Source organism: Camellia sinensis, chromosome 3, assembly GCF_055761805.1.
Source record: "Camellia sinensis isolate YWXY chromosome 3, ASM5576180v1, whole genome shotgun sequence".
NCBI lineage: Eukaryota > Viridiplantae > Streptophyta > Magnoliopsida > Ericales > Theaceae > Camellia > Camellia sinensis.
Window position 1 is genome coordinate 143,016,844 of NC_138963.1, and position 23,583 is coordinate 143,040,426.

The 23,583-nt window shown below is 42.0% G+C and overlaps 2 protein-coding genes across 12 annotated transcripts; both read right to left on the reverse strand.

Moving 5' to 3' along the window:
- Positions 1-5,645: 5,645 nt before the first annotated feature.
- LOC145821880 (uncharacterized) lies at positions 5,646-6,662 on the reverse strand. The gene is made up of 2 exons (XM_082918455.1): positions 6,629-6,662; positions 5,646-6,190 (listed from the first exon to the last, which is right to left on the reverse strand). The coding sequence occupies exons 1-2, from the start codon at positions 6,660-6,662 to the stop codon at positions 5,646-5,648; spliced, it is 579 nt and encodes a 192-aa protein (XP_082774581.1).
- Positions 6,663-9,381: 2,719 nt separating this feature from the next.
- Positions 9,382-16,749, reverse strand: LOC114314259 (methyl-CpG-binding domain-containing protein 9). 11 transcript variants are annotated; one of them, XM_082921060.1, is made up of 6 exons: positions 16,595-16,749; positions 16,413-16,514; positions 15,583-15,627; positions 10,740-10,959; positions 10,306-10,365; positions 9,979-10,208 (listed from the first exon to the last, which is right to left on the reverse strand). In XM_082921060.1, the coding sequence occupies exons 3-6, from the start codon at positions 15,603-15,605 to the stop codon at positions 10,068-10,070; spliced, it is 444 nt and encodes a 147-aa protein (XP_082777186.1). In that variant the 5' UTR covers positions 15,606-15,627; positions 16,413-16,514; positions 16,595-16,749; the 3' UTR covers positions 9,979-10,067. The 11 variants fall into 11 exon arrangements, 8 of the variants coding, with proteins under 8 accessions (XP_082777188.1, XP_082777187.1, XP_082777186.1 ...); XM_082921059.1 differs by having other exon boundaries at positions 15,583-16,288; XM_028260724.2 differs by lacking the exon at positions 16,595-16,749 and having other exon boundaries at positions 16,413-16,588.
- Positions 16,750-23,583: the final 6,834 nt, after the last annotated feature.

The following is a 23,583-nucleotide window of genomic DNA, read 5'->3' on the forward strand; positions in this document are numbered from 1 at the left end:
TAGGTCTGCAAAAATACTGGTTGCCTCATTTTTACGCTCGAGCCTGAATTCGGACGCTCGAGCTGAAAGTCACACTACATGGCTCCCCGCTTGAGCGTGAATATACCCGCTCAAGCGAACATCCATGTCTGCAAAAGTGCTGGGAACCAGCATTTCACGCTCGAGCGGACTCCCCCGCTCGAGCGGACATGCCGGATTCTGGGTTTTCCAGAACTATTCTTCAAGTTCAAATTCCATGTTCAAAGGTTCAAAACTCACATTTTTGGTACCAAACATGGAGAGGCACTACATAATATGAGAATACAACCAATGTGAGGCTAATTATTCAAAATCATGATCTAATCCTCAAATAGATCAACATTTCTCTTGCATGGTCCATACTTATGCATTCAAGCTTCATACCAATTTCATAACTTCATCAATCATGCATGTATGTCAATTTTTGACTTCATTCCTATTTCAAATGGTGCAAATGGTGTTCAAAATCATGAAGCTACACAAAATTACTCATGCATGTAAAGTTTGGTGCTCAATTCTTCATATTCAACATGCTTCATGCTTGAACATGCAAAATTATAACAATTATGCACATGCATGTTCATACAAGCTCCAATTTCAACAAATTCAATTCAAGTTATGTTCTTGACCACAATTAAACCTTGAATTTACAAAATTACAAACTCAAACTTATGAATCCACTCACCTAGGAGCTTCAAACACCCAAATTCTAGCTAATTCTTTTTGTTTTACCTCCAATTCTCAAGCCTTTAGTTCAATCTTCAATTTGAGCTCCCTCTCTCTCTCTAAGTTCGGTTCTCTCCCTCTCTGTAGAGAGCAAAATTTGATTTGAGCTCAAACAAATGAATAAGAGTGCAAATTGGCCCTTTATATAGCTCCTTTAATCACATTTGATTATAGCTAATTAATAGCACTTAATTAATCGTTCTGGATCTAATTATTTTGATCCGAATAAATTTTTAATTAAATTTCACCATAGGCTTTAAAAATTACGCCAATCATAATGGCGTAGTCAATTTTGGCTTTTGTGGCCGATAAGGCCTTCAATTAATTTCTAGAGCAATTAAATCAAACAGATTTTCCTACGGTGAACAGATAGAAATTCAAAACCACATATATTCATATAAACGACACTCAAAATCATATCAAACACATAATCACAATCACAATTAAGATTAATTAGCATAATACGGACTAGGGTTATCACAAAGGCGGTCAAAATGGGGTGTCTACACTAGTGTATCATGCGTGCAAACTGTTGACACTTCTCACATTTCCTGACATAGGCTTCAGCATCCTTTTGTATGTAAAGCCACCAATACCCTTGTGATATGGCTCCATGGGCAAGAGATCTACCTCCTGCATGGCTTCCACAAACTCCATCATAGATCTCGTATTATAGGTCTTCCACTTTGAAGGATGCACATATCGCAGTAAGGGTCCAATGAAGGACCTTCTATACAGATAGCCTTCTACCGAAAAGCACAATCTTGCCGACTTGATCTTATGTGCCTCTTTTTTGTCTTCTGGCAGCTTGCCATCTCTAATAAACTTGACCAATGCAACCATCCAGTTTGGGCCTAGCTCTATGCACATTGCCTTGTATTATGTGATCAAAGGTTCCATGCTTGGGCCTGACAGATAGTTCACCATGATCGTTTTTAGTGTGTCTAATTTTATTGCACTGGCGAGGTTGGCCAGTGCATCCTCATGGCTATTGTCTTCTCGGCAGACCTGTTGTTGTCTTTTTGGAATTGGGCTAACAATTTGATGACCTGCTTGACATAGGCCACCATTCGCTCATCTCGGGCTGCTTATTCTCCCATCGCTTGGTTCACGATGAGTTGGGAGTCACAGTAGACTACCACTTCCCCGGCTTCAACTACTACTACTAGTTTCAATTCGGCAATTAGTGCCTCATACTATGCTTCATTATTTGAGGCCTTGAATCCCAGTCGGATTGATTACTCTATCATTTGTCCATCTGGTGAGACCAGCACCACTTATACCCGTGCTTCTTGTCGGTTTGAACTGCCATCGATAAAGAGGTGGAAGGACTCATCGATGTAGATGTCACAAGGCTTCGATTTCTTTTGATATTTCTTCTGTCCTGCTGGCGTGGGGTTCTGTGGTGCCAACTGTGTTTCCTCTGGTTTTTCTACGCACCCTAAGCCGAGGTTCATAGGTCTTGGCTTCGGGCTTTCACCCATGTGAACTCAGTAACAAAGTTGGCCAAAACCTAACCTTTGATTGCTATCCTTGGTCTGTATTCTATGTCGTATTGACCTAGAACTACAACCCATCGTGTTATTCTACCTGTCAAGTCTCCATGTTGCAGTAGAGACTTTAGTGGATACTCCGTGAGTACCAGAATCTTGTGAGTTTGGAAGTAATGGTCCAGTTTCTTTGCTGACACTACCAAGGCAAGTGTCAGTTTTTCTAGAGGTAGGTATCTCGCCTCTATGCTTGCCAGGGTTTTGCTCACATAATACACCGCCTTCTACTCTCCTTCTTCTTCTCGGATAACCACGGCGCTGACAACGTAGTCCAAGACTGCCAAATATAGAAATGGTTCCTCTCTTGGAACAGGATTTGACAATACTAGTGGGGTTGTCAAAATACCTCTTTAAGTCGCCCAAGGCGACTTTACATGCATTCGTCCATAAAAAAATATGTGGCCTTCTTGAGCAACTAGAAGAATGGTCTGCACTTGTCTGAACTTCGGCTAATGAATCTATTCAGTGCAACTAGTTTGCTAGTCAAAACTTGGTCATCTTTTGCTATCGTCGGGCTCTTTAGATCAAGGATGGCCTTGATCTATTCAGGGATTTCTTCAATTTCTCTCCTAGTCACCAGATATCCTAGGAACTTACTAGATCCTACTCCAAAAGCACACTTGGAGGCATTCAAACGAAGTTGATATGTCTTCTAGATGTCAAAAACTTCCTGTAGGTCGCCTAGATGATCTGTAGGTTCTTTACTCTTCATAACCATGTCGTCTATGTAGACTTCCATGTTCTTTCCAATTAGATGTTTGAACTTCTTCGTTACTAACCTCTGGTATGTTGCCCTTGTCTTTAATCCAAAGGGCATCACTTTGTAATAGTAAAGTCCTTTTAGGGTGATGAATGTCATTTTCTCCTCATCCGGTGCATACAAGGCTATCTGGTGATAACCTTGTATGTGTCAAGGAAACTCTCCCTTCTATGCCCAGATGTGGCATCCACAAGCTGGTCTATCTTTGGCAAAGGGAAATAGTCCTTCAGGTAAGCCTTATTCAGGCATCTAAAGTCTAAGCAAACCCTCCACTTGCCATTCTTCTTTTTTACTACCACTGTGTTAGATAACCAAGTTAGGTAGTTCATTTTTCGGATTGCATGTGCCTCCAGCAGCTCCTCTACTTACTTTTCAACTGCTTGTACATGGACTAAGGTTGGTTGCCTGGCTCTTTAGATCACAGGTTTGGCCAACCTATCTACGTTGAGTTTATGGCAGGTGACTTAGGGGCTGATCTCCAACATCTCGTACGGTGTCCAAGCAAACACCTCAATGTTTTTTCACAAGAAAGTCTCCAATTTTCTTTCTTTTTCCTCGGCTAAGCCTGAGCTGAGGAGGAAGAATCGCTCTTCGTCCCCTTTTTATACCAGAACCTTTTTCAAAGGCTCTTGGATCTTGTCAGCAGGTTCTTTGTTGACAGCATCCAAGACCTCCTGGTCTTCGTCTTCTATCTTTGTCATCTCTGCTTCTCTAACATTGTAGGTGTACTTCATTGTTGCCATAGAGCAATTTTTCAACTGCACTTGGTCTCCTCTCACCTCCTCAATCCAGAACTCAGTTAGGAACCGCAGTAATTGGTGTAGAGTTGAGGGAACATCCCTCATAGCGTGCAGCCAAGGTCTTTCCAAGATGATGTTGTACGGGGAAAGGGTATTTATCACAGTGAACTGTATAGTTACCATTTTAGTTCCTGCTTAGGAATGGCAATATCAACCCGACCCGACGGGGACCCTGACCGCCCCGTCCCGATAAATAGGATTTTCCCTGAAAATTATTCCCCATAGGGCTGGGGCTGGGGTTGGTATTGAAAAATACATCCCCGATAATTTTCGGGCCGGGGACGGGGATTGGCTCCTCGGCCCTGGCCCCGGCCCGGCCCCAAAATTTTCTCGATGCAGCCCCGCCTCTATGCCTCTTTAGTTGTATTATATAAATATCTGTTTTCATCTTATCTTCTCTCTCTCAACTCTCTCACTGACTCTCTACTCTCTCACTTTTTCGCTCTTATCTTCTCTCTCAACTCTCTCACTCTCTTCACTCTCTCGTTCTCAACTCTCTATCAATACTCTCGTTTTTCTCTCTCTCTCTTACAGCTCTCTCACAGTGTTCGTCATGGCGACATCACCACCACCACCGCTGGCCCCGACCCCCCTCTCTCTCTCTTCCCCTCGCCTTGGTTTCTCTTTCTCTCTCTCCACTTCGTCTCTGTCTATTCTTAAGCAGAAGGTCTGTCTCTCACCACCACCGAACCCACCGCCATAGCCATAGCCACTATCACCGTCGATCTCGCCATAATAGCCTGGTCATTAGCATCGATGAAGGTGTGCCACATCTGTACTCAGATCTGTTAGATTTGTTTTCTTTCTGATCTGATGTTGTTGTTGTTGATCTGTACTCAGATCTGTGTTGTTCAGAATAATTTTTTTTTAATTTGTGTTAATTATATATTGATCTGTTATATATTGAACAAAATTGATCTGTTAGATCTATTATATATTGATCTGTATTGTTCAGATTAATTTTTTTTAATGTGTTAATTATATTTAATCTGTGTTAATTGGATCTGACATATATTGATCTGTTAGATCTGTTATATATTGAACAAAATTGGTTTGTTGATTTGTGATATATATTGATTAGTCAGTGGTTTGTTGAACAAAATTCGAACAAAAAAAAAGCTTGGGGATATTTCAGGGTCGGGGAAACCCGATCCCCGTTAGGGGACGGGGACGGGAGGGTGATGGGCTCCCCCGCTCGGGGATTGGGGGCGGGGGCGGGGGCGGGGATTTTGTAATTTTTGGGGATCGGGGACCGGGGGCAGTCCCCGGCCCCGCCCCGGCCCATTGCCATTTCTATTTCTGCTTGAATCTCCAGGTTCGTGGTTCCCAGTGGCTATGTCGGGGTGCCATTAAATTCAACCATGAGGCTGTTGGATTGCTCCAAATCGTCCTTGTGAAGGCCAAGCTCCTTATAACATCTGACATAGATGATGTCATAGGAGATGCCTTGATCGATCAATATACGCCTTACCTGGCAGTCTATAATCTTCAGTGTCACTACTAGAGCATCATTGTACGGATGCTGTACCATATCTAGGTCTTTTCTGTGAATGAGATCATCGGCCCCTGATGTTCCTCTATCCAGGGCTTCTTCTGTTGGACTTGGTAGACATACTGCAAATGCCTTATCCTCTGTGTCTCTCCTCGGATCTTGTTCGCATTGACCTTTGTATAGATCACATTGATAACTCGTGGTCCATCTGCTTGTGGTAACAGGGGGTGGTGGGCTACCGGCCCCTGGGCCAGCCTCACCTATTCTTTTCATGTCTTTGCTTCGTCTTTCAAGTCTCTTTAGTGTCCCTGCCTGACCAGATCCTCCAGGTGTTGTTTCAGAGCCCGAAACCCTTGACTCATGTGCCCGTTCTCATCATGGTAGGCACAATTCTTCCTGGGGTTCTTGCCTATATACTTCCTCGGGGTCTTTTGCGGTACCCTAAAGTATAGCTGATTTTTGATCCTTTTCAAGACCTTGTAAATGGGGATCTTGAAAACCGTGCTTACGAGTATAGCCTTCAATCTTGGTTTTGGCTTGTCGGCGTTAGTATTTCTTCGATTGCACTTTGGTGAGCTGTTTCTCTTCTTCTGCTTCACTGTACTTGTCTTCTTTGCTTTCCTGTCTTCCTCTGCCTTCGCGTACTTCTCAATCCTTGCCCTGAGGTCCTCCATGTTCTTTGGGAGGGTCTTTGCAAGGGAATGCCAAAGCGGGTAATCATCCTCCAAGCCGTTCTTGAAAGACATAACTGCAAGTTCCTGGTTACAAGCCGGGATCTTGTTGTAAACCTTGTAGTATCTCTTGGCGTAAGCTCTAAGGCTTTTGCTATCGTTAATCTTCAAAGCTAATAAGGAATCTACCCTCAATAGCTACAATCTGTTTGTAACAAATCTGGCAACAAACATTTCGGCGAGGCTGCCCCAATATTTCATATATCCCTTTGACAATTTAAGGAACCAGTCTGATGCTATCACCCTAAATGTCGAAGGGAACACATTGCATATCAACTGCTTGATCCCACTCCACAGAGACATCACATTCAAATACAAACCAACATGGAAGTTTGGGTTTGACTCACCATCATAGATCTGGAATCTCGGTATGTTGAATCTCTTTGGTGCCTCGAACGCATCTAATTTCACTGAGAATAGTATCCTCAGCTAGGCGATGGATGTGACCTCGGTGCCCTACCTCTTCCTTTGGAGGTGGTCTCTAAAATCTTCTTTCGTCGGTTCAAGAGCTTGGTTATCGGTCTATTTCACCCTCTTCGGTGCGCTGCTACCTGTGTTGGGATGCGTCCTTTTGGAATTCTCCATATCTATTACACTGTCAAAGCAGAGGGCCTGTTCGTTGACCTGTCGGGATCTCCTGATCTAGGTTCCCTTGGTCCTCGGGGTTCTTAGGACTCTTCTCGCCGTGATTCTATCCACTTGGCTTTCTGTGATCGTCGATGTAAATTCCCAGGTCTCTTCTCATGTTGTGGAATGTTGGACACTGCAACCAGTCCTTCCTTTTGGGCGTAGGCATTTCCTGCTGGAGTCGGCATTTCCGATAAAGGTAACACTGGTTGCATTACCTTGCCCTGCATCATGAAGTTCACCGCGGTCTGTAAGTCCGCCAACTTGTTCGCCAAGTCCTTCAGCTCCTCATCTCTTCTTAGGCACCTTTCTTTCCATACCTGAAAGTCGCTCTCGTTGTAATATTCTTCTCGGTTCCCTCTTCTCAGGCCATTATTTCCACTTCCAGCATTGTTTGCCTCAAGATTTACTTCTTGCAGTTCTTCGTCATTATTTCCTCCTCTAGTATTTGGATCCATGTACTCCTCTTCCTCACTGGGTATGTTGTCCTCGGCTCTCACCTCTTGTCTAGCGTTGGCTATCTATTCTGTACTAAGTTCCCACATACAGCGCCAAATTGTTGAATGTTGATTTCCGATCTCACAACCAAACATGGAACTTAGTTAGAGAGCACGTAGGAGAATAGATTAAACCAAGCATCTACTAACAAGAAGATAAGAATACCACGGCGGCTGTCCACCTGGGAGCACTCTGAAGATCAAGTCAATCAACTTATCTCTCAAAGATATCAAGCAAATGACATAACACTCAATAAAAGCATACCTTAGACCCATGAGGGTGCTTGTGCCCTCGATCTCTAGAAGTCTCACTTCACAAGACTCAAACACAATGCTTATCTCGGACTCTTAGTTGGATATGGATGAACTCCTCAAAAGTCTCATCTTGCTTGAATCTTCAGGTTCGTGGATTCTTAAATTGTTTTTTTTTTTTTTTCAACTACTTCAAGCTCTATTTGCATGCATTTATTACACACATCTATATATACATTTGGAAATACAATATATATTTTGTTATGCATGTGTGTTGAGGTTCAAATTTTTTTTTTTTTAATACATGACAATAAACATGTGTATGTAATTTTCCAAAAACTAATTTTGACATTTATTTGTTTGTCACCAATTTTTTTATTTTTTATTTTTTATTTTAAATTTGAATCTATTAGAAAATAAATTCATTAAAGTAAATGTGTTAGTCGGGTTAATTTATCCAATTCGCATCCAATTTAATTCAACCCATTTAAACCCATTTAGTAAATAGGCAGATTTAGATTGAATTATTTTAGTATCTAACACGTTTTAGCCACTCAAACTCGTCCATTTGCCACTGTAGTCATAACTAATATCTTAATGAGTCATAACTAACACTTTGTTTAGATGGAGGAGTTTGGTGAGAAAAGAAAAGAAATTATGAGAATAGAAAGCCCTTTCACTTGTTTGGATGGTTAAGTAGGGTGTGAAAGGGTGAGAAAAGGACTCTCACCAAATATGTGTTTCATTTCCAACTAAAAGTGGAAAGATTTAGTGAGAAAATAATTGGGTTTAACGAAATTTTTATAAAATACCAAAATTACCTTTATGAAAAAACATAACGTATTAACATGAAATGTTATTTTAGTAAAATGAAATAAAACACTTCTTCTTTTTTTCCCCTGTCTCTTACTTATTCTATTCAAACAAGATAGGTGATAAACTAAATTCTCTTCTTTTTTATTCATCCAAACATAATAGTGAGAAACCACAATCATTTCTTTTCCTACCTCTCCTCACGATCCAAACGGATAAGTCAAAACTAACACCCTAATGGGGCATAACTAAATACTACAAAAGTCGTAAATAGGGGCATATGGTACACATTCCAAAGGGGGGTGTATCATAAAATTTCCCATATTTAAAATTTAAAATTAACAGTTTATAACTATCTTGTAATTATAAATTGTAAAACCAATCATTTCGTGATATAAAATATATATATATATATATTAATACAAAATTTTCATAACTATTGATCATAAAATAGGAATATTCATTCCATCTTAGAGGATTTGAATCCTTCTTTTGTTAAATGTAACTAGAAAATATCAAAAATCCAAAATTCCAATCTGGTCTAATATCATATTGGATCATATGGGATTTATTCCCGTTCTTCTATAATTGAATATGTTGGATTTTGACATTAAACGGATTACTGGATTAGATATTTGTTAATGGTATTGGATTTTTCAAGTCAATCCACTACAACAAATTTGGTTTTTATGGCACCAAATACACGTCGTGGATACGATTCTACGACACGCAATGTAAAGTCGTGTTATGACTAGTCATGAAAACTCATTCACTTCAACGGCATGCCGTAGTACGTTGTTAAAAACCCATTAACAGCATATTTTGTGAGTCGTGTTTGATTTTTCTACAACTACTTTTGCACGCCATTAAAAACCCTTTAACAGCGGATCTTGTATGTCGTGTTTGAATTTTCTACTACTTTTGCACGCCATTAATTCCTAGGACAAACCAAAACTCTCATTGCTCGTCATAAAATATATAATACAACGACCTATTATGCCTGCCGTAGAATATATAATTTTTTTTTTTAATTGAACAGGTTCTATTTGACTTGTTTTGTACAATCTAAAAAATATTACAAATAAGTTTCACAAAACATCAATCAACCACTAAAATATTATTTCAAGCATCAAAAAGTAGAATAATTTTATTCCGTTTCAAAAAACAAGATTGCATTTGGGGACAACTCACTTGAAGGTTCACAGGGATCTTGGAGTAGTACAATTAAGGTGGGCTACTTAAAACAAAGACATAAACTACAATTACAAATATGCTTTTCGTAACCTAGTAATACAATATGACGGTGTGGTAGCATAGCTTAGCCAATGTGCACCAACATACTCAAACAGTGGGCTATCAGATTATGCAATAACAGTTCCATGAGCAGGTAGACAGATCATATAATCAATAGATCATATTGGCCTGAGGGTGAAGAATGCAAACGATTACAATAGCTCACTAATTATACAAATTGAACAAAGAATGGTAAATGTGACAACAATTTGCCAAATCTAATGATAATCATAAAATCATTAAAAATTAGACAAAGTGATAATTGTAGAACCAGAATAAATGCTTAGTTCTTTTTATTTTTTGTAGAACAAAGATTGATAAATGTGACAACAAAGTGATAATTGTTATCACATTCTTTAACAGAAAAATTTTCAAACACTTGAATCTCAATAGATAAGAAACAAACTCCACAAGCCATATAAAAAAAAATTTAATTCGATAAATTATTCTAACCTTAATTTTGTTTGTTCAATTATGTCAAATCTATAGAATTTCTTGTATTTTTTTCTCAAAACTCGGGAAAAAAAATAGTGCAATTTATAGTTGGTACCTTGAATCTTAATGCAGAAGAGCTGGATTCAACTTTGACATGATCAGAGAGTGAAATTCCAAAAAGAAAAGAGTCCTTCAAAGAAACACTAGACTTTCCCTGAAACCAGCAACACATTTTGCACAATGTTAATTCAAAGAATTCACCGCTGATTGTCAGTAACAAGAACCAAAAAAAGGGGGGAGGGGCAATGAACCACTTTGGGAATGGCAAAAGCAGAGGGAAGCAGAGCAGCAGCCTGGAGAGCCATGAGCACCTTCAAATGATGACAGTAATAAGTAAGAACACACAACATATATTCATAGAAATACAAATCTAATGTCTGACACAAAACGGGAAAATCGTTGTGGTGGGAAACCAAGTGGTCCAAAACGAGGACAAAAAATAAAACCAATCAAAAGAGTAGTGGCTGCTATTATATATTTGTAACAGCAGCCACTACTCTTAATAACACATAAGAGACTTGAAGCAAGTAACTATTCTAAGAAAGGTTTTCCATCCCTAAGCCAGAAAGACTTAAAACCATTAGTAAAAACTGTCAAGAAAAGGTCACTGCTAATTGAGGAAACTTCAAAACTAGTAATAATCGAGATAATAAATATGCAAATAAAAAGAATTGACAAGACTAACCTCATAAATAGTCTCTGCGGATTTAACATATGTACGCCAGGTCCATCTCCTTTCCAAATGCCCTTTTGATGGCCTTAGAGCTGCTTCAGGAATTGCATCATCCATATCCAGTAAATCGATCTTGAGTGCCCTCAAGAATTGAGAAGCTTCGCCTACTAATGGCCTTAGTGCACACTCAGGAATGACACAGCAATTACCAACCTCTGGAGCTGGAGCTCGACTGAAAAATGACGAGTTTTCCTCCATTTGTATGAACAATTAAACTTTGATTTAAAATTTGGCAGACACATCCATAAACTCCCTAGTTTTGTATAACTAGTTGAAGGTCAGGTCAGCAAATAGAATACGCTGAATATAGCACAAGGAGACTAATAGTATCCAAATAAACTGACGCAGGTTCCTATTTTTGATGGATCTGAAAGGGAGTGGGTGGAAGCAATTGAACAAGTTGGGTTAAGGGTGGCCACAGATCAGGGAGGAAAGAGTTGTGAGAAAATGGCACCTTTTCTTAATGAACCTGTTCATGCAAGGATGAATGATTCTTTTGTAGTTGCATTCCCTTCTCCAGAAGTTCACATCGCTTGTGGAATTAACTTCTCGCAGGTATATTTCTGTGGCTTTGCTAAATAGTATGTCATTAGAGAATACGAAAAATGACACATTCTGTTTTGCCGTTTGTTTTTATTACCCAGTAAATAAACCTCTGTGCTATCTGCCTTTTTCTTCTATGAAGAGGCAATGAAATTTCAAGAACTCTTTTCAGAATATTTTTCTGCACTACTTTGACTTGATAGTTTATTTACAGTCATTTTCTGCTCGCTGCTTTCATGTGTGTGCATTAGAAGATTTACTGTTTCGTTGAACTGTTCAAAACTATGACATTCAACTGTGCAACCACTTAGTACAGATACTGTGTTTTGACAGAATTTAGCATATTTAATGCTCTTAATGATATATAGAACCTGTTTAGCAAATAGAGATCCCCCTTCCCCCATGGTGTGTAGCTACATTGTCTTCTTCTCAAGTAGTAATCTTAATATTACATAAAGATAGTACAAGCTCAGCAATTCTGACGTTGAGGATAGTGTAATACTTTAACAAATGAATATGTTGAAAGAAATGCCATGAGATTGTGGTCTCTAAGAAGGTGACCACCAATCATAGTAACGCCAAGGGTAGTGGGAGGGGATAGGAGTTCTAATGAAACTAAGAAATGGTTGAGGGAGATGAGCCAATTATTCTCTTTTCCTATCAATGAGGAAGGTGTGTTCCAATTTAAAGAGGTGCTCGATGCTTTGGGGTTGTCCTTGGTCAGCTTGGGAAGGAAAGGCCATAGGATTAAGCAAGCAATTGTAAGGTGGGGTGAGGGAAAGAAGATGCGAAGGGAGTAGTTCGAAGTAGTTAGGGAGTGTTAAAAGATCAAATGTTTCTAGGAAACTACGTATCTAACTGCATCATATATGTCGGGTTAACTATAAAACTAAATTGTTGCTGCCTGATATATATGGTAGATGGTGTACCAAGACTCTCTGGTAAAATTAGGAAAACTAAATGAAGTTTTGAGCTTGACTAAATATTAAAATGCTACACAGAATGAATCTCAATAACTTCATTGTTGCAGGTGCCTGCTATTGGCTGCCAGTGGTTTTCTTCCACCTAAATTGGCAGCACTTTCTATGCTAAACAAATAGGTCCTTCAAGGACCTTTTGCATTTATGAAGAGGTTCATTCTAAACTCCCTCAATCATCAATGCAAGCACAAATTTTGATATTGCATGTTCTGGTTCTTGTTTCTGCCACCTGAGATGTGTAAAGGGCATTGGAAGCAACTTCAAAGAATTAGGTTTCCTTGGCTATTAAAATGATTAAAATTATCTTTCCGGAAATGTCCTTTGTAAGATCAAAAGGGAGTGATATATTCCTATTTGCCTGAATATGCTCTTTCAAGTTCATTTTTGTTATTTGTTTTCCCTTGAAGTATTGATAAGTGATAGTCCTTCTCAACTTGAGTTTTTTTTATTACTTTTATTTTTTACTTATATTTTCGTTTCTCCAATTTTTTTTTTTTGTAGTTTTATAAAGACCCACTAATTAAAAAAGAATCTTTTGGTTCATTATACTGCTGAGTTTAGATGTCCAGAGAAAAAATTATCTTCCTTGGTGTACTAGTTTAGTCATCTTGCACTGAATCCATGTAGTTAGTTTTGGAGTCAAGGTTGGAAATTGTTGCAGGTGGAGTGATTGCGCAATGCAGGACTTATTAAAGGTGGCTCAAAAGAGAATGCCATTGTTTGTAGGTGAGGTGGTTCATTTTGTGAACATTTAGAGAGATTTTCAGGATGAGAAAGCATGTTAGGATTCCTTAAGTTCTTGGTGCTGCAGTTCAAGAATGTATTTTGACAGAATTGTGTGCTTTGATCACTTATGAGGTGGTTGTGTAATAATTTTTTTTGCAATGAATCGTAAGATACCTTGTATGTGTGAATTGTGATTGTAAAGCATTATGTTTAAAACCTTTGGTAAAAACTTGTTCAGATTGGAAACCATTAAAAGAAATATTAAATTTTTGAATCCTTCTGCATATTCTCTCAACCAGAAACTTAGAAAGCTGTTGAAAATTTAACTGGAAATTTATGCCATTTTACCCTAGAGAGTTATTTTGCAGAGTAAAATAATTGCAACATGCAAATAAAAATAACTATTGCCAACAAAATCTTTGTTAGGTTTTATTCTTGGCAATCCCGTTTGACAAAACTCCTTTCAGTTGTATTTATTTTTGCACTTTTATTTCAGTGAGGCTATGAGTGTTTAGATGCGAATCCAACCCGAATTGTGTTTTTCAGAGAAGTTTGTGATGCTAATGCTTTCAAGATTGCCACTTCGCTGATTATGACGGGGATCGAGCTGCCCGGTCAGCTCGTGGGGGTCGAGGGGGCAGCGCCACGGCGGGGTCGAGGGGCAGCGCCCCCGAAGCAAAATGCAAAAATGCATTCCAAGTTGCCTGTCCGCTCGAGCGGACATACCTGCGCTCGAGCGGAGAATCCCTGGTTCCAGCAGTTTTGGTCGCCTGCAAAAGTACTGAGATGTGTGATTTCGCGCTCGAGCGGGCTTTCTGGCGCTCGAGCGGACCTCTGTTATATCACGCGCATATTTTGCTGAAGCCGCTCGAGCGGGCTGTTGGGCGCTCGAGCGGAGATCGCGGGACAGATTCTATAAATTCGCGTGTTGGGTCAGATTTTAGGATTACTACTCCAGATCTTCTTTTTGGTTTCTAGGGTTTATATCTGGGGATACTTTGTGAGTTTTCTTTGATGTTTTATTGAGTATTCAACTCATGGTTTAAAGAGAGTACATCAAAGGTTGTGTTTTGTTCTACAAAAGACAGAGTTGTTCTTCGGTGGATTCTGAAGAATTCGAGCCTGAAGCTTTGGTGGATTCCGGGGTGGCTCATCGTAAAGACAATTCCGAGGTGAAGATGGGGTTGGAAGAGGCACATAGAGGTTGGTTCAATTAGGCGTTGCGGATTCGCTAGGTAATTGAGAGTATACCTGTGTAATTCCTTTAAATCTTCTTAGTGGATTGTTCTTGTGGTCGTTGCCCGTGGTTTTTTTATCACAATTGGAGGTGTCCAATTGTGGTTTTTTCACGTAAAATCGTTGTGTTTCTTTGTCTTGATTGTTTGATTGGGATTGTTATATTCTGCTTAAAATTGATACATAATCACAAATCAACATCTAGGGGATTTCTAGATTTTTCAATCTTTCTTCATGCAACAATTAAATATTTGCATTACATTTCAACAACCAAATTAATAAAGAAATAACAAGCATCATGCATAAAGACTGTTAGTTGAAAAACTAAAGATTTTTAAGCTTCAATGCTGAAATCTAAATCAACTTACCCCACCCATCATTTTGCTTTTATGATCTGTCTTGTGGATCGACTAAATGTTAGGTTCAGATCTTACTATGAAGCCACATTTGTTTGACGAAAAGGATAAATAATATCGTAGGCTATGAAGCATTGACACTATGAAATAGGCATTGTAGCGGTGTTAGACATAGGGATACGACGGGGATACACCACGTGGCTTGTCCCTTCATTTGGATTCAGTGGGTGGGTGGTAACAAAGAAAAGATTGACCATTAAAAAATAACTAAATAGAAATTTCTACATATCTACATATATTCCTAGTTGTTAGCAGAAGCGAACTAGAATCATTTGACAAGCATGACTTTTCACTTGTTCTATGGATTGATATCCAATTAAGGATTGACTTTTTTTAACATCTCATACTGACAAACATGTCAATTTTTGGCAAAAAACAGTAACAAAAAGATTGACACATGCATGAAGGGAAAGAGCAAAGAATGGGATATTAGCCAACATTGTGTACAAAATTTCTGCCCTGCGAGAGTCAAACTCTTACAAGCATTGTTGTTAAATTAAATGTACAGTGACAAAAATTAACGCCAAATGGAAATATGCACAAAACAGGGACAAGAGAGTGGAGCTCTTAAAGTAACCTCATTGTGCCAACACAGTTTTTTTTTAGTCAGGCATTTTTATCAAACAGTTAGAGGACCCTTAATATCAGATAACATTTACAGACTACCATCTATTACATATGTACAGATATACATAGCATGTATATATTGATGAGAAACAAATATATAGGAGAGGCTGAAATGTCCAATTGAAATGAAACTAATTTGAATCAAATTGAATATTTAAAGGACAAAATTAAAATTAGAGGCTGAAAGTGGCATGAACTTATTTTAGGAAGCATAAATGTATTTTATCTGGAAAACAAATTAACAACTTTTAGGTTCAAGATACTTACATAGTCCAGTAGGAGATTTCCATGCCTTTCTTCCATGTTCCTTACCTGCAACAACAGATAAGAGCAATGATCCAAATCCAAAAACAATTTGGAAATGGGAACAACAAAAAAGTGCTAGCAATAATTGCATGTTCTAAAATTACTATTAGGTGATGCACTAACCTTCTTCCTGTAAGTCTCTGCCTGAGTTTTCAACACATGGTATTGTAACAAAATTCATGAAGCTTTGAATAGTTAGCTAAATTGATGCAAAAAAAATTCCTATGTATTCATTCTAGACGCAAGAGAAAAGAGATTATGAAGGAGCAGGAGAAAGCATTGAAGTAGCGAGAAATGGGAAACTCACACAAGGAGAATAGGAAGATTGAAATGATGTTATCTATACAAAAAAATGCAAAAGAATAATTTAAAAAGGGGGGGGGGAAAAAAAGCCCAAAAAGGCTATTCACACCAACTGCATAGAATGATGTGGATTTGCAAATAGCTCTACCAATTGGTGAAGCTGTATCGTGCAAGATAATTTATTTATAGCCTTCAAAAAACGTCTCCAATGAAATTTTGATGAAATTGCAACAATTCAACAGAAAAGATATGACGCTTGAAGCCAAAGGTTCCCCATTCAAGAACATTCCCACCAAAGTTTGCCCAACCATCAAAAGAGGTTCGGTCGCCTAGGTTGGCTCTGGTCCAGAAATTCTTCATAAGTCTAGCGAAAAACAGAGAGTTGGAGAAATCATACATCGTCTTTGGTTTCGTTCTTCTAGAAGACATGGAAATTGCAGAGAAAATCGTTTAGCTTCCCACAAAACCAAATGTTTGGAGCAATATACCTGCATGTTGGAGGGAGATTTAGAGATGTTGATGTTGTCACCGATGGGGAGTTACCGTCGCTGCTAGAGAGTGAGAGGGTGTGGAGATCTGCAGACGTTGGTCTATAAGAGAGAGATTGTGAGCATCTGCGAGAGCGAGAGTGAGAGAATAGAATGAAAGGACATGAGAAGAGGAGGGTTACCTAGACGCCGAATGGGGTACTGCCTACTGTCACACCTCGAGAATTTCTGTGATACAATGAGCAACGTTTGAGGTGTACCAAAGGCACTGGAAGGTTCCGGAAGGTGTGAGAACGAGCTAGGGTATGTTGGAAGGCTATAGAACCTGGTGGAAAGGTCCGGAGTGGCCTAAAAGATTCTGGAATATTGTGATAGAACCTTGGAGGGTCCAGAAGAGTCTGGATGGGTCTGGAACATCCTAGAATATCATGGAGAAGCCTACCATGTGCTACACTAGTATAGAGAATTCTAGAAGGCAGTAGAAGGGTAGTTGTCCTAGATATTTCTATGGAGGGTTCTAGAGGAGAGCTTGTAGCCCTTGGATCAAAATGATCCTAGCCATCTATATGGGCCGAATATATTCGTCGCTGTCCATACTCATTGCATCCAAACTCTGTGATCAACCTGTGAACGCAACGGCGGTGAGCTACCTGGCGGGGTGTTGTCGGAAAACCCCTATGACGATCAAGTTAGCACACACTCAGGGAGAGAGAGAGAGGCTTAATGAATATTAGGTTTTTCTTACCAAATGATGTTCCATCCTAGTATGGGGGGCGCAGTGATGCTTATATACTTTCTGCATTCACCTCTGCACCCACTCGTCTATTGACACGTGGAGCTACTCTCCCATCTGTCAGCGCAAATCCAGCTAAATACCACCTAACCAAACCGCCAAACAACATTAGCGGGAACGGGGCAGCCCGGTGGCATCACCTCGACCTCATACGATCGTGCTACGTAACGAGTCCGACGGCGCCACTCGTCGAGCTCCATCACAACCGAGCTCAGTAGCATCTCGGTACGACTGAGCTCCAGACAGGTTAAGCCGGTATTCAGAAGACCTTTCCCGCCGAGCTAAATATGCGAACCACGAAACCCGGGTTGGCAGACAATCATCTCGGCCAAGATAGCTTGGCCCAAACATGGGCCTGGAACTCGACCGAGCAAACCAGCTCTGGGCCAGCCCAAGTTAGCTCGGCCCAAACATGCTCGGCCCTCCTTCTGCCCGCTTCTACCACGGCCCAAAGCTAAATTATGAATCTCTCTCTCAATTGCCCCTTAATTCCGTCCGCGCAAGCGTGACTGGGATTACATGATCCGACCGGGGTAGATGCTCTGCCCGACTTTGATCCGCAAGACGTTACCGCGCTAACCCCAATGCTCGGTTTCTTGACTTGCTCGGTCGACGCCTCAACTCGCCATCCTGTCTCTTTAGTACTAACGCTGCCGTCATTATGGACACGCGTCTTTCGCCCATTGGTCTCAAACAACCAACCTCGCCGTCTCTTCATATTCAAAATTTTGGCGTTTCTTTCTCTCTTTTATATGCACATCACTTCCCCTTCGCATTTCTTTCTTACTGTTTCTCTTCCATTCCAGACGACCCAACGCTGCAGTGCTATCCCTTCTATCAAACACTATTGTTGCCCACTTCACAGCATCCATTGGATGGATTTGGCTTTGTTGTCAAAGCTCAAGAGTATTTCCGCACTCGCGGAACCTATTCTCGCCTCCAAACCCGTAAGTTCTTCGAATCTTCTCATTGTTCTTCATTTGATACTGAGTCTAGGGCACTACAGGAGTAGGTTTTAGGATGTAACCCCCAAAAATCACCTCTGCACCTTCTCCCTCAACTGTTCTTCATTTTCTATGATGAACACGTGTAGATCTGGGGCGGATTGGGCTCCAGGTCTACTTTTGATCCCAAAAACATCAAAACCGAGCAAGTTACGAGTTTGCAAAACTCGTATAGGAATCGAGGTAACTGAGTGCTAGACCGTTCGACCGGGCTAATATTTGGTCCACTTGAGCGGCCAAGCTTCTGGGTATACCTCTATGACCGGGATGGTCTAGCACTCCATCTGGCCGAGCTAAAGTCGAGCTCGTTTCGCGCGACCGCGTTCCCACTTACTCTTATACTTCCTTTTCCTGTAGAGTCCAAGGGGACCAAGCACCAACACCAAGGCTTTCAAAAGGCCGAGCTGTCTTCGCGCCAAATTTTGCCAACCTAAACCGCCACGCTGAGACAGGCTGGCTTCACATGGGGCGTTACTGCTTCCTTGTTGACACGCCGGTCGCACTAGCCGCGTTCCGGGAGGAATATGGTGTCCCTGCAGACGTACATCTTGAGCTCGGTGCTGAGGACACCAACCCTTGGGGCAGACTGGACCAATGTCCCTTCACCATGCTTTCCATAATCAAAGGCGGCCTTCGCTTCCCGGTACAGCTTCTAATGTGCGAGTTCCTGAGGCGCACCGGGCTAGCGCCAACACAAGTTTCAACCAACACCTACAGAATAATAAACGGGATAGGCAAGCTGAATAACCGGCTAGGCCTGAACCTAGGATTAGCCGAGATTCTACGCCAGTACGCCCTCGGGCATACCGGCGATGGGCTTAACTATTACTTAAAGATTAGGCCGGGCAAGGAGAAGATTGTAACCGGCACCCCAGATAAAGATATGCACGATGATGACTTTTTCTGGGTGTCCGGCAATTATGAAACAGCCGACGTGTCCGACTGGTACATCAGCAAGAACTTCGGTTTGACATGTAAGCCGTGCTCACTGCTCGGTCAACCCATTTCCCTTCTCTATTCTGCACTAATGCCTTTTTTTCTTTCCCTCTTTGCAACTATCGAAGCCTTGCAAGCGAACTACTTCAACCCCAACGAGGCTGCCATCAAAACCGTACTGCGGTACTGTAACCAGGATTGCCACGAACTTCTCAGCTACGTACCGAGCTACAAATACACAGCTCCCTGCCGGAGTAGGGTTACAGACTTTCTTCGAGCACCATCTCCACCACCTGATCCAACACTACCGGACGTGCCCCTTATCCGGCTAACCGAAGAAGAAGAGATGGCCAAGTGGAGCTGCATCAAGAACCTCATCACTGCCACATCCACTGAGCTGCCGAGTATCCCTCCCCGTGCAACTCCTGCCAGTCAAACATCTGGGACGGTGATTGCTTTGGCGTCAACTGCTGCAGCACAAACCAGCAAAGACAGTTGCCGAGTTGGGAAAATCCCTCAGACTGCCGACCCCACAACCGAGCTTCTTGCAGAGCTGAGCACCGAGCAACCCGCGATCGCATTTGAATCAATGCCACCTTGGAAGCTGTAGTTGAAGCACTGGGGTAAGGAGATCCTGGCCAACGCTTCAGTCAAAGGCGACAAAGAACATCTCCTAGCCTTCGACCTGACAAAAGCCCTGCTCCTGCCGAGCGACGTGACCGGTAGTGGCCACATGCCCGACACCCGGCTCGTGAAGTCCTCGGTTAAGTCTATGACCCGGGTAAGAATTCCGCATGTTTTATTCAAATTTGCTCAAGTGCTTGCACAGTTGGCTTTCTTTATTCAAACTCTCTTCTTGCAGGCCATCCAGAAACAAAATCTTGTGATAGACCAGATTTATAGACTCCGACAAAAGGCGACCGACGCCGTCAGCCAGGTCGAGCACCTTCAAACCGAGCTGGGACGGTCGAAGGCTTCTTTGGAGATTGCAAATACTGACAACTCCAAATTGCTCAGCCAACTTGGCGCCATTGAGAAGGAAATGGATGCTCTCCAGGCCGAGCTGGCAGCGTTAAAGCATTCAAGGAAAGATGAAGTGGATGAGGCAAACAATGAAGGTTTCAAGGACGCCAAAGACAGTTACACCAAGCAAGTTGAGGCCACCAAGGACATATTCTTTAAGTCTGGCTGGAAGGCTGCTTGCGAACAGCTCGGCCAAAGATCTGGAACCGAGGTGTTTTCCTCTCCTCCCGCTGCCTTTCTGCCAGCCTACATGGTGCCATATGCAAACGATGTCTTCAGTGCATTGCAAGCTGAGGCCGAGGAAGAAGGCGGGGACGACGCCGATGAGGATGCTGAGGGAGAAAATCGCCCTAAGGAGGCCGGCCAGGTTAAGTCTGGTGCTCGAGAAACCACAACCACGGTCGACCTGGAGGTAGTTGCAACCGGAGACGACTTCGCTGACCTTTCCCCCTTAGTTTAGTTCTCTTTGTATTTTTTGTTTTTGTTTTTGAGAATGTAACCGGGCTGCCTACCCCACCTTATGTACTACAAATTATCATCAATGAAAAGTTCTCATTTTGTTAACTGTTGCACTGCTTGTTGTACTATGTTTCATCATCTCGGTAGGAACCTTTGACCTAAGTAAAACATCAACTCCTTTAGCCGGGGTAGAGCACCTCGGTTAGAGCCTTGAGTTGGGCAAATTACCAACTCCTTTAGTCGGGATAAAGCATCTCGGCTAGAGCCTTGAGTTGAGCAATACCTCAACCCCTTTAGCCGGAATAAATCATCTCGGCTGAAACCTCAGAATTGAGCAAATCATCAACTCATTTAGCCAGAGTAAATCATCTCGGCTGAAACTTCAGAGTTGAGCAAATCATCAACTCATTTAGCCGTGTACTATATTACTTTAAATACAACAAAGTTCCTAAACAGAAACAATTCCTTTGAGTTGGGCAAATCACCAACTGTTTTAGCCGGGGTAAATCATCTCGGCTATAACACACTAATTGGGCCCGTAGTCACCATATTATTTCGAAAGCAACAAACTGCTTCAGCAAAGATAATTCACTTCTATTACATTGACAAAAAGAGTATGACATTCAGAAGTGTAGGGAGAACAAATCCTTCCACAAGAAATTACATAAGAACGACAAATACTAAAAATAGTACAGTTTGAGGTTGGCCGTATTCCATGGCCGGGGTACGCCTTTGCCTTCCAAATCTTCTAAGTGGTATGCCCCCTTGCCCGCCAGACCAGTTATCCTGTAAGGCCCTTCCCAGTTTGCCCCTAGCTTGCCTTCGCTCTGCACCAGTGTGTTGCCCATCACCTTTTTTAAAACCCAATCCCCAACTTTGAACGGTCTGGGGTGCACCGTTTTGTTGTATTTTCTAGATAGCTCTTGTTGGTATGCGGCCACGTGGATTAGAGCTTTGTCTCGGCGCTCATCAGCTAGGTCCAATTCCAGGGCGATGGTTTCAGAGTTCAGCTCGAGCTTAAAACTTTCGTTGCAGAGGGGCATGCCGATTTCCAATGGGATGACCGCCTCCATGCCATATGCCAAGGCAAAAAGGGTTTCCCCGGTCGAACGTTTCGGGGTTGTCCGATATGCCCAGAGGACACTAGGGAGCTCTTCGGTCCATTTGCCTTTGGCCTTCTCCAACCTCTTCTTTAACCCATCTAAAATGGTCTTGTTCGAAGCTTCAGCTTGGCCGTTAGACTACGGGTAAGATGGAGTGGAGTTGTAGAATTCGATCTTCAATTCCTTACAAAATCCTTTGAATAAGCGCCCGTCAAATTGGGTGCCATTATCAGAAATCAGAATCTTAGGGACGCTAAATCGCGTTATCACAATCTGCCAGATAAACTGTTTGACGTCTTTCTCCTTGATAGTCGCTAAGGGCTCAGCTTCAACCCATTTGGTGAAGTAATCCGTAGCCGCAATGAAGGACTTCCGATTGCCTGGTGCCGTTAGGAGTGGTCCCACTATGTCCAGCCCCCATATCGCAAAAGGCCAAGGGCTTGTGAGGGGAAGAAGTTCTCTGGCCGGCTGGTGAATTTGGTGGGCGAACTTCTGGCACTTCTCACATTTTCTAACATATTTCTGAGCGTCTGCTTGCATGCATGGTCACCAATATCCTTGCGAGATAGCTCTGTAGGCCAAAGATCTTTCCTCGATGTGACTTCCGCATATGCCTTCATAAATCTCGTACAGGAAAGCTTCCACGCTGTTTGGATGTACACACTTGAGGTAAGGACCGGTGAATGACTTCTTGTATAAAGCACCAGATGGAGAGAGCCAAAATCGCTCTGACTTCACTTCGGACCTTATGCGCTTCCTTTTTATCGGCCGGAAGGGTCCGTTCTTTCAAGAAAAAGGATAATAGGGTCCATCCAAGAAGGTCCAAGCTTGGTGCAAAGTACTTTTGTCTGCTCAGGTTCCTCAATACTAGGCCTCGGAAGAAACTCAATCAGGAGAGGATTGGGAGATGAACTGTCGACAATGGAAGCTAAACCAGCTAACTCATCCGCATGGCCGTTTTCTTCCCGACCAATTTATTGGACCCTTATTGCCTCGAATCGCTTGATGTATTCTCTTACTAGAGCTTGGTACTTGGCCATTTTGTCATCTTTGGCTTCGTAGACCCTAGACACTTGGTTGACAACAAGTTAGGAGTCGCTGTAAACCATCAGCTCGAATGCGCGCAACTGGAGTGAGCTCTTAAGCCCGGCCAGTAGCGCCTCGTACTTAGCCTCATTGTTGGACGTAGAGAATTTGAGTGTGATAGAGTGTGCGATGGTCAGACCATCTGGCGAGATCAAAACTATGCCCAGCCCCGCGCCGTGACGATTTGAGGCTCCATCTACAAAAAGTTTCCACATTTCACCAACGAAGAGCTTCCAACACTTTGAGGGTCCTGAGAGGCTTGAAAGTTGATGGGATCACAGTTGCTCGGCTGTTCGGTTTCAGGTTCGCTGCTGTTCGGTTCCACTTTATCCCCCCTCAGCGATGCGGCACTGAACCCAACAGGTTGGTCTGTTATTCCCAAGTTCATCGTCGCATTGCCGGGCTGAAGTACTATTTTGACTAGAGGTTCTATGGACTGGCGCGCAAGTTCCGTGTCGCCAACATCGCCCTGTTGTGCAATTTTTGTTGAGCCGTCATTCGCCTCCTCGGCTACCGCTGTGAGATCCACTGGGCATACTTGGTGAATTCCAGGCGAGAATTCAGCAACAAAATCTGCCAATGCTTGAGCTTTTATGGCCGTTCGGGGTTGAAACTTGATGTCGAATTGTCCGAATTCGACCACCCACTTCAGGATTCGACCGGAGAAATCCGCCCGCTCGAACAAGGCTTTGAGGGGGAATTCAGTCAACACGATGATTGTGTGAGCATGAAAGTCGTGCGCCAATTTCCTGGAGGCCATCATCAAC

What these genes read in the sequence shown, in the direction of transcription:
- LOC145821880 (XM_082918455.1), bottom strand. Translation starts at nt 6,662, where the DNA reads ATGGAGAATTCCAAAAGGACGCATCCCAACACAG. An exon ending in AAGGACGCATCCCAACACAG is followed by an intron (nt 6,191 to 6,628) that starts GTAGCAGCGCAC and finishes ATTCCTTATTAG; the next exon opens with CTTTGAAGATTAACGATAGC.
- LOC114314259 (XM_028260720.2), bottom strand. Translation starts at nt 10,985, where the DNA reads ATGGAGGAAAACTCGTCATTTTTCAGTCGAGCTCCAGCTCCAGAGGTT. An exon ending in CCGCAGAGACTATTTATGAG is followed by an intron (nt 10,366 to 10,739) that starts GTTAGTCTTGTC and finishes CATCATTTGAAG; the next exon opens with GTGCTCATGGCTCTCCAGGC. An exon ending in CTTTTGCCATTCCCAAAGTG is followed by an intron (nt 10,209 to 10,305) that starts GTTCATTGCCCC and finishes TGCTGGTTTCAG; the next exon opens with GGAAAGTCTAGTGTTTCTTT.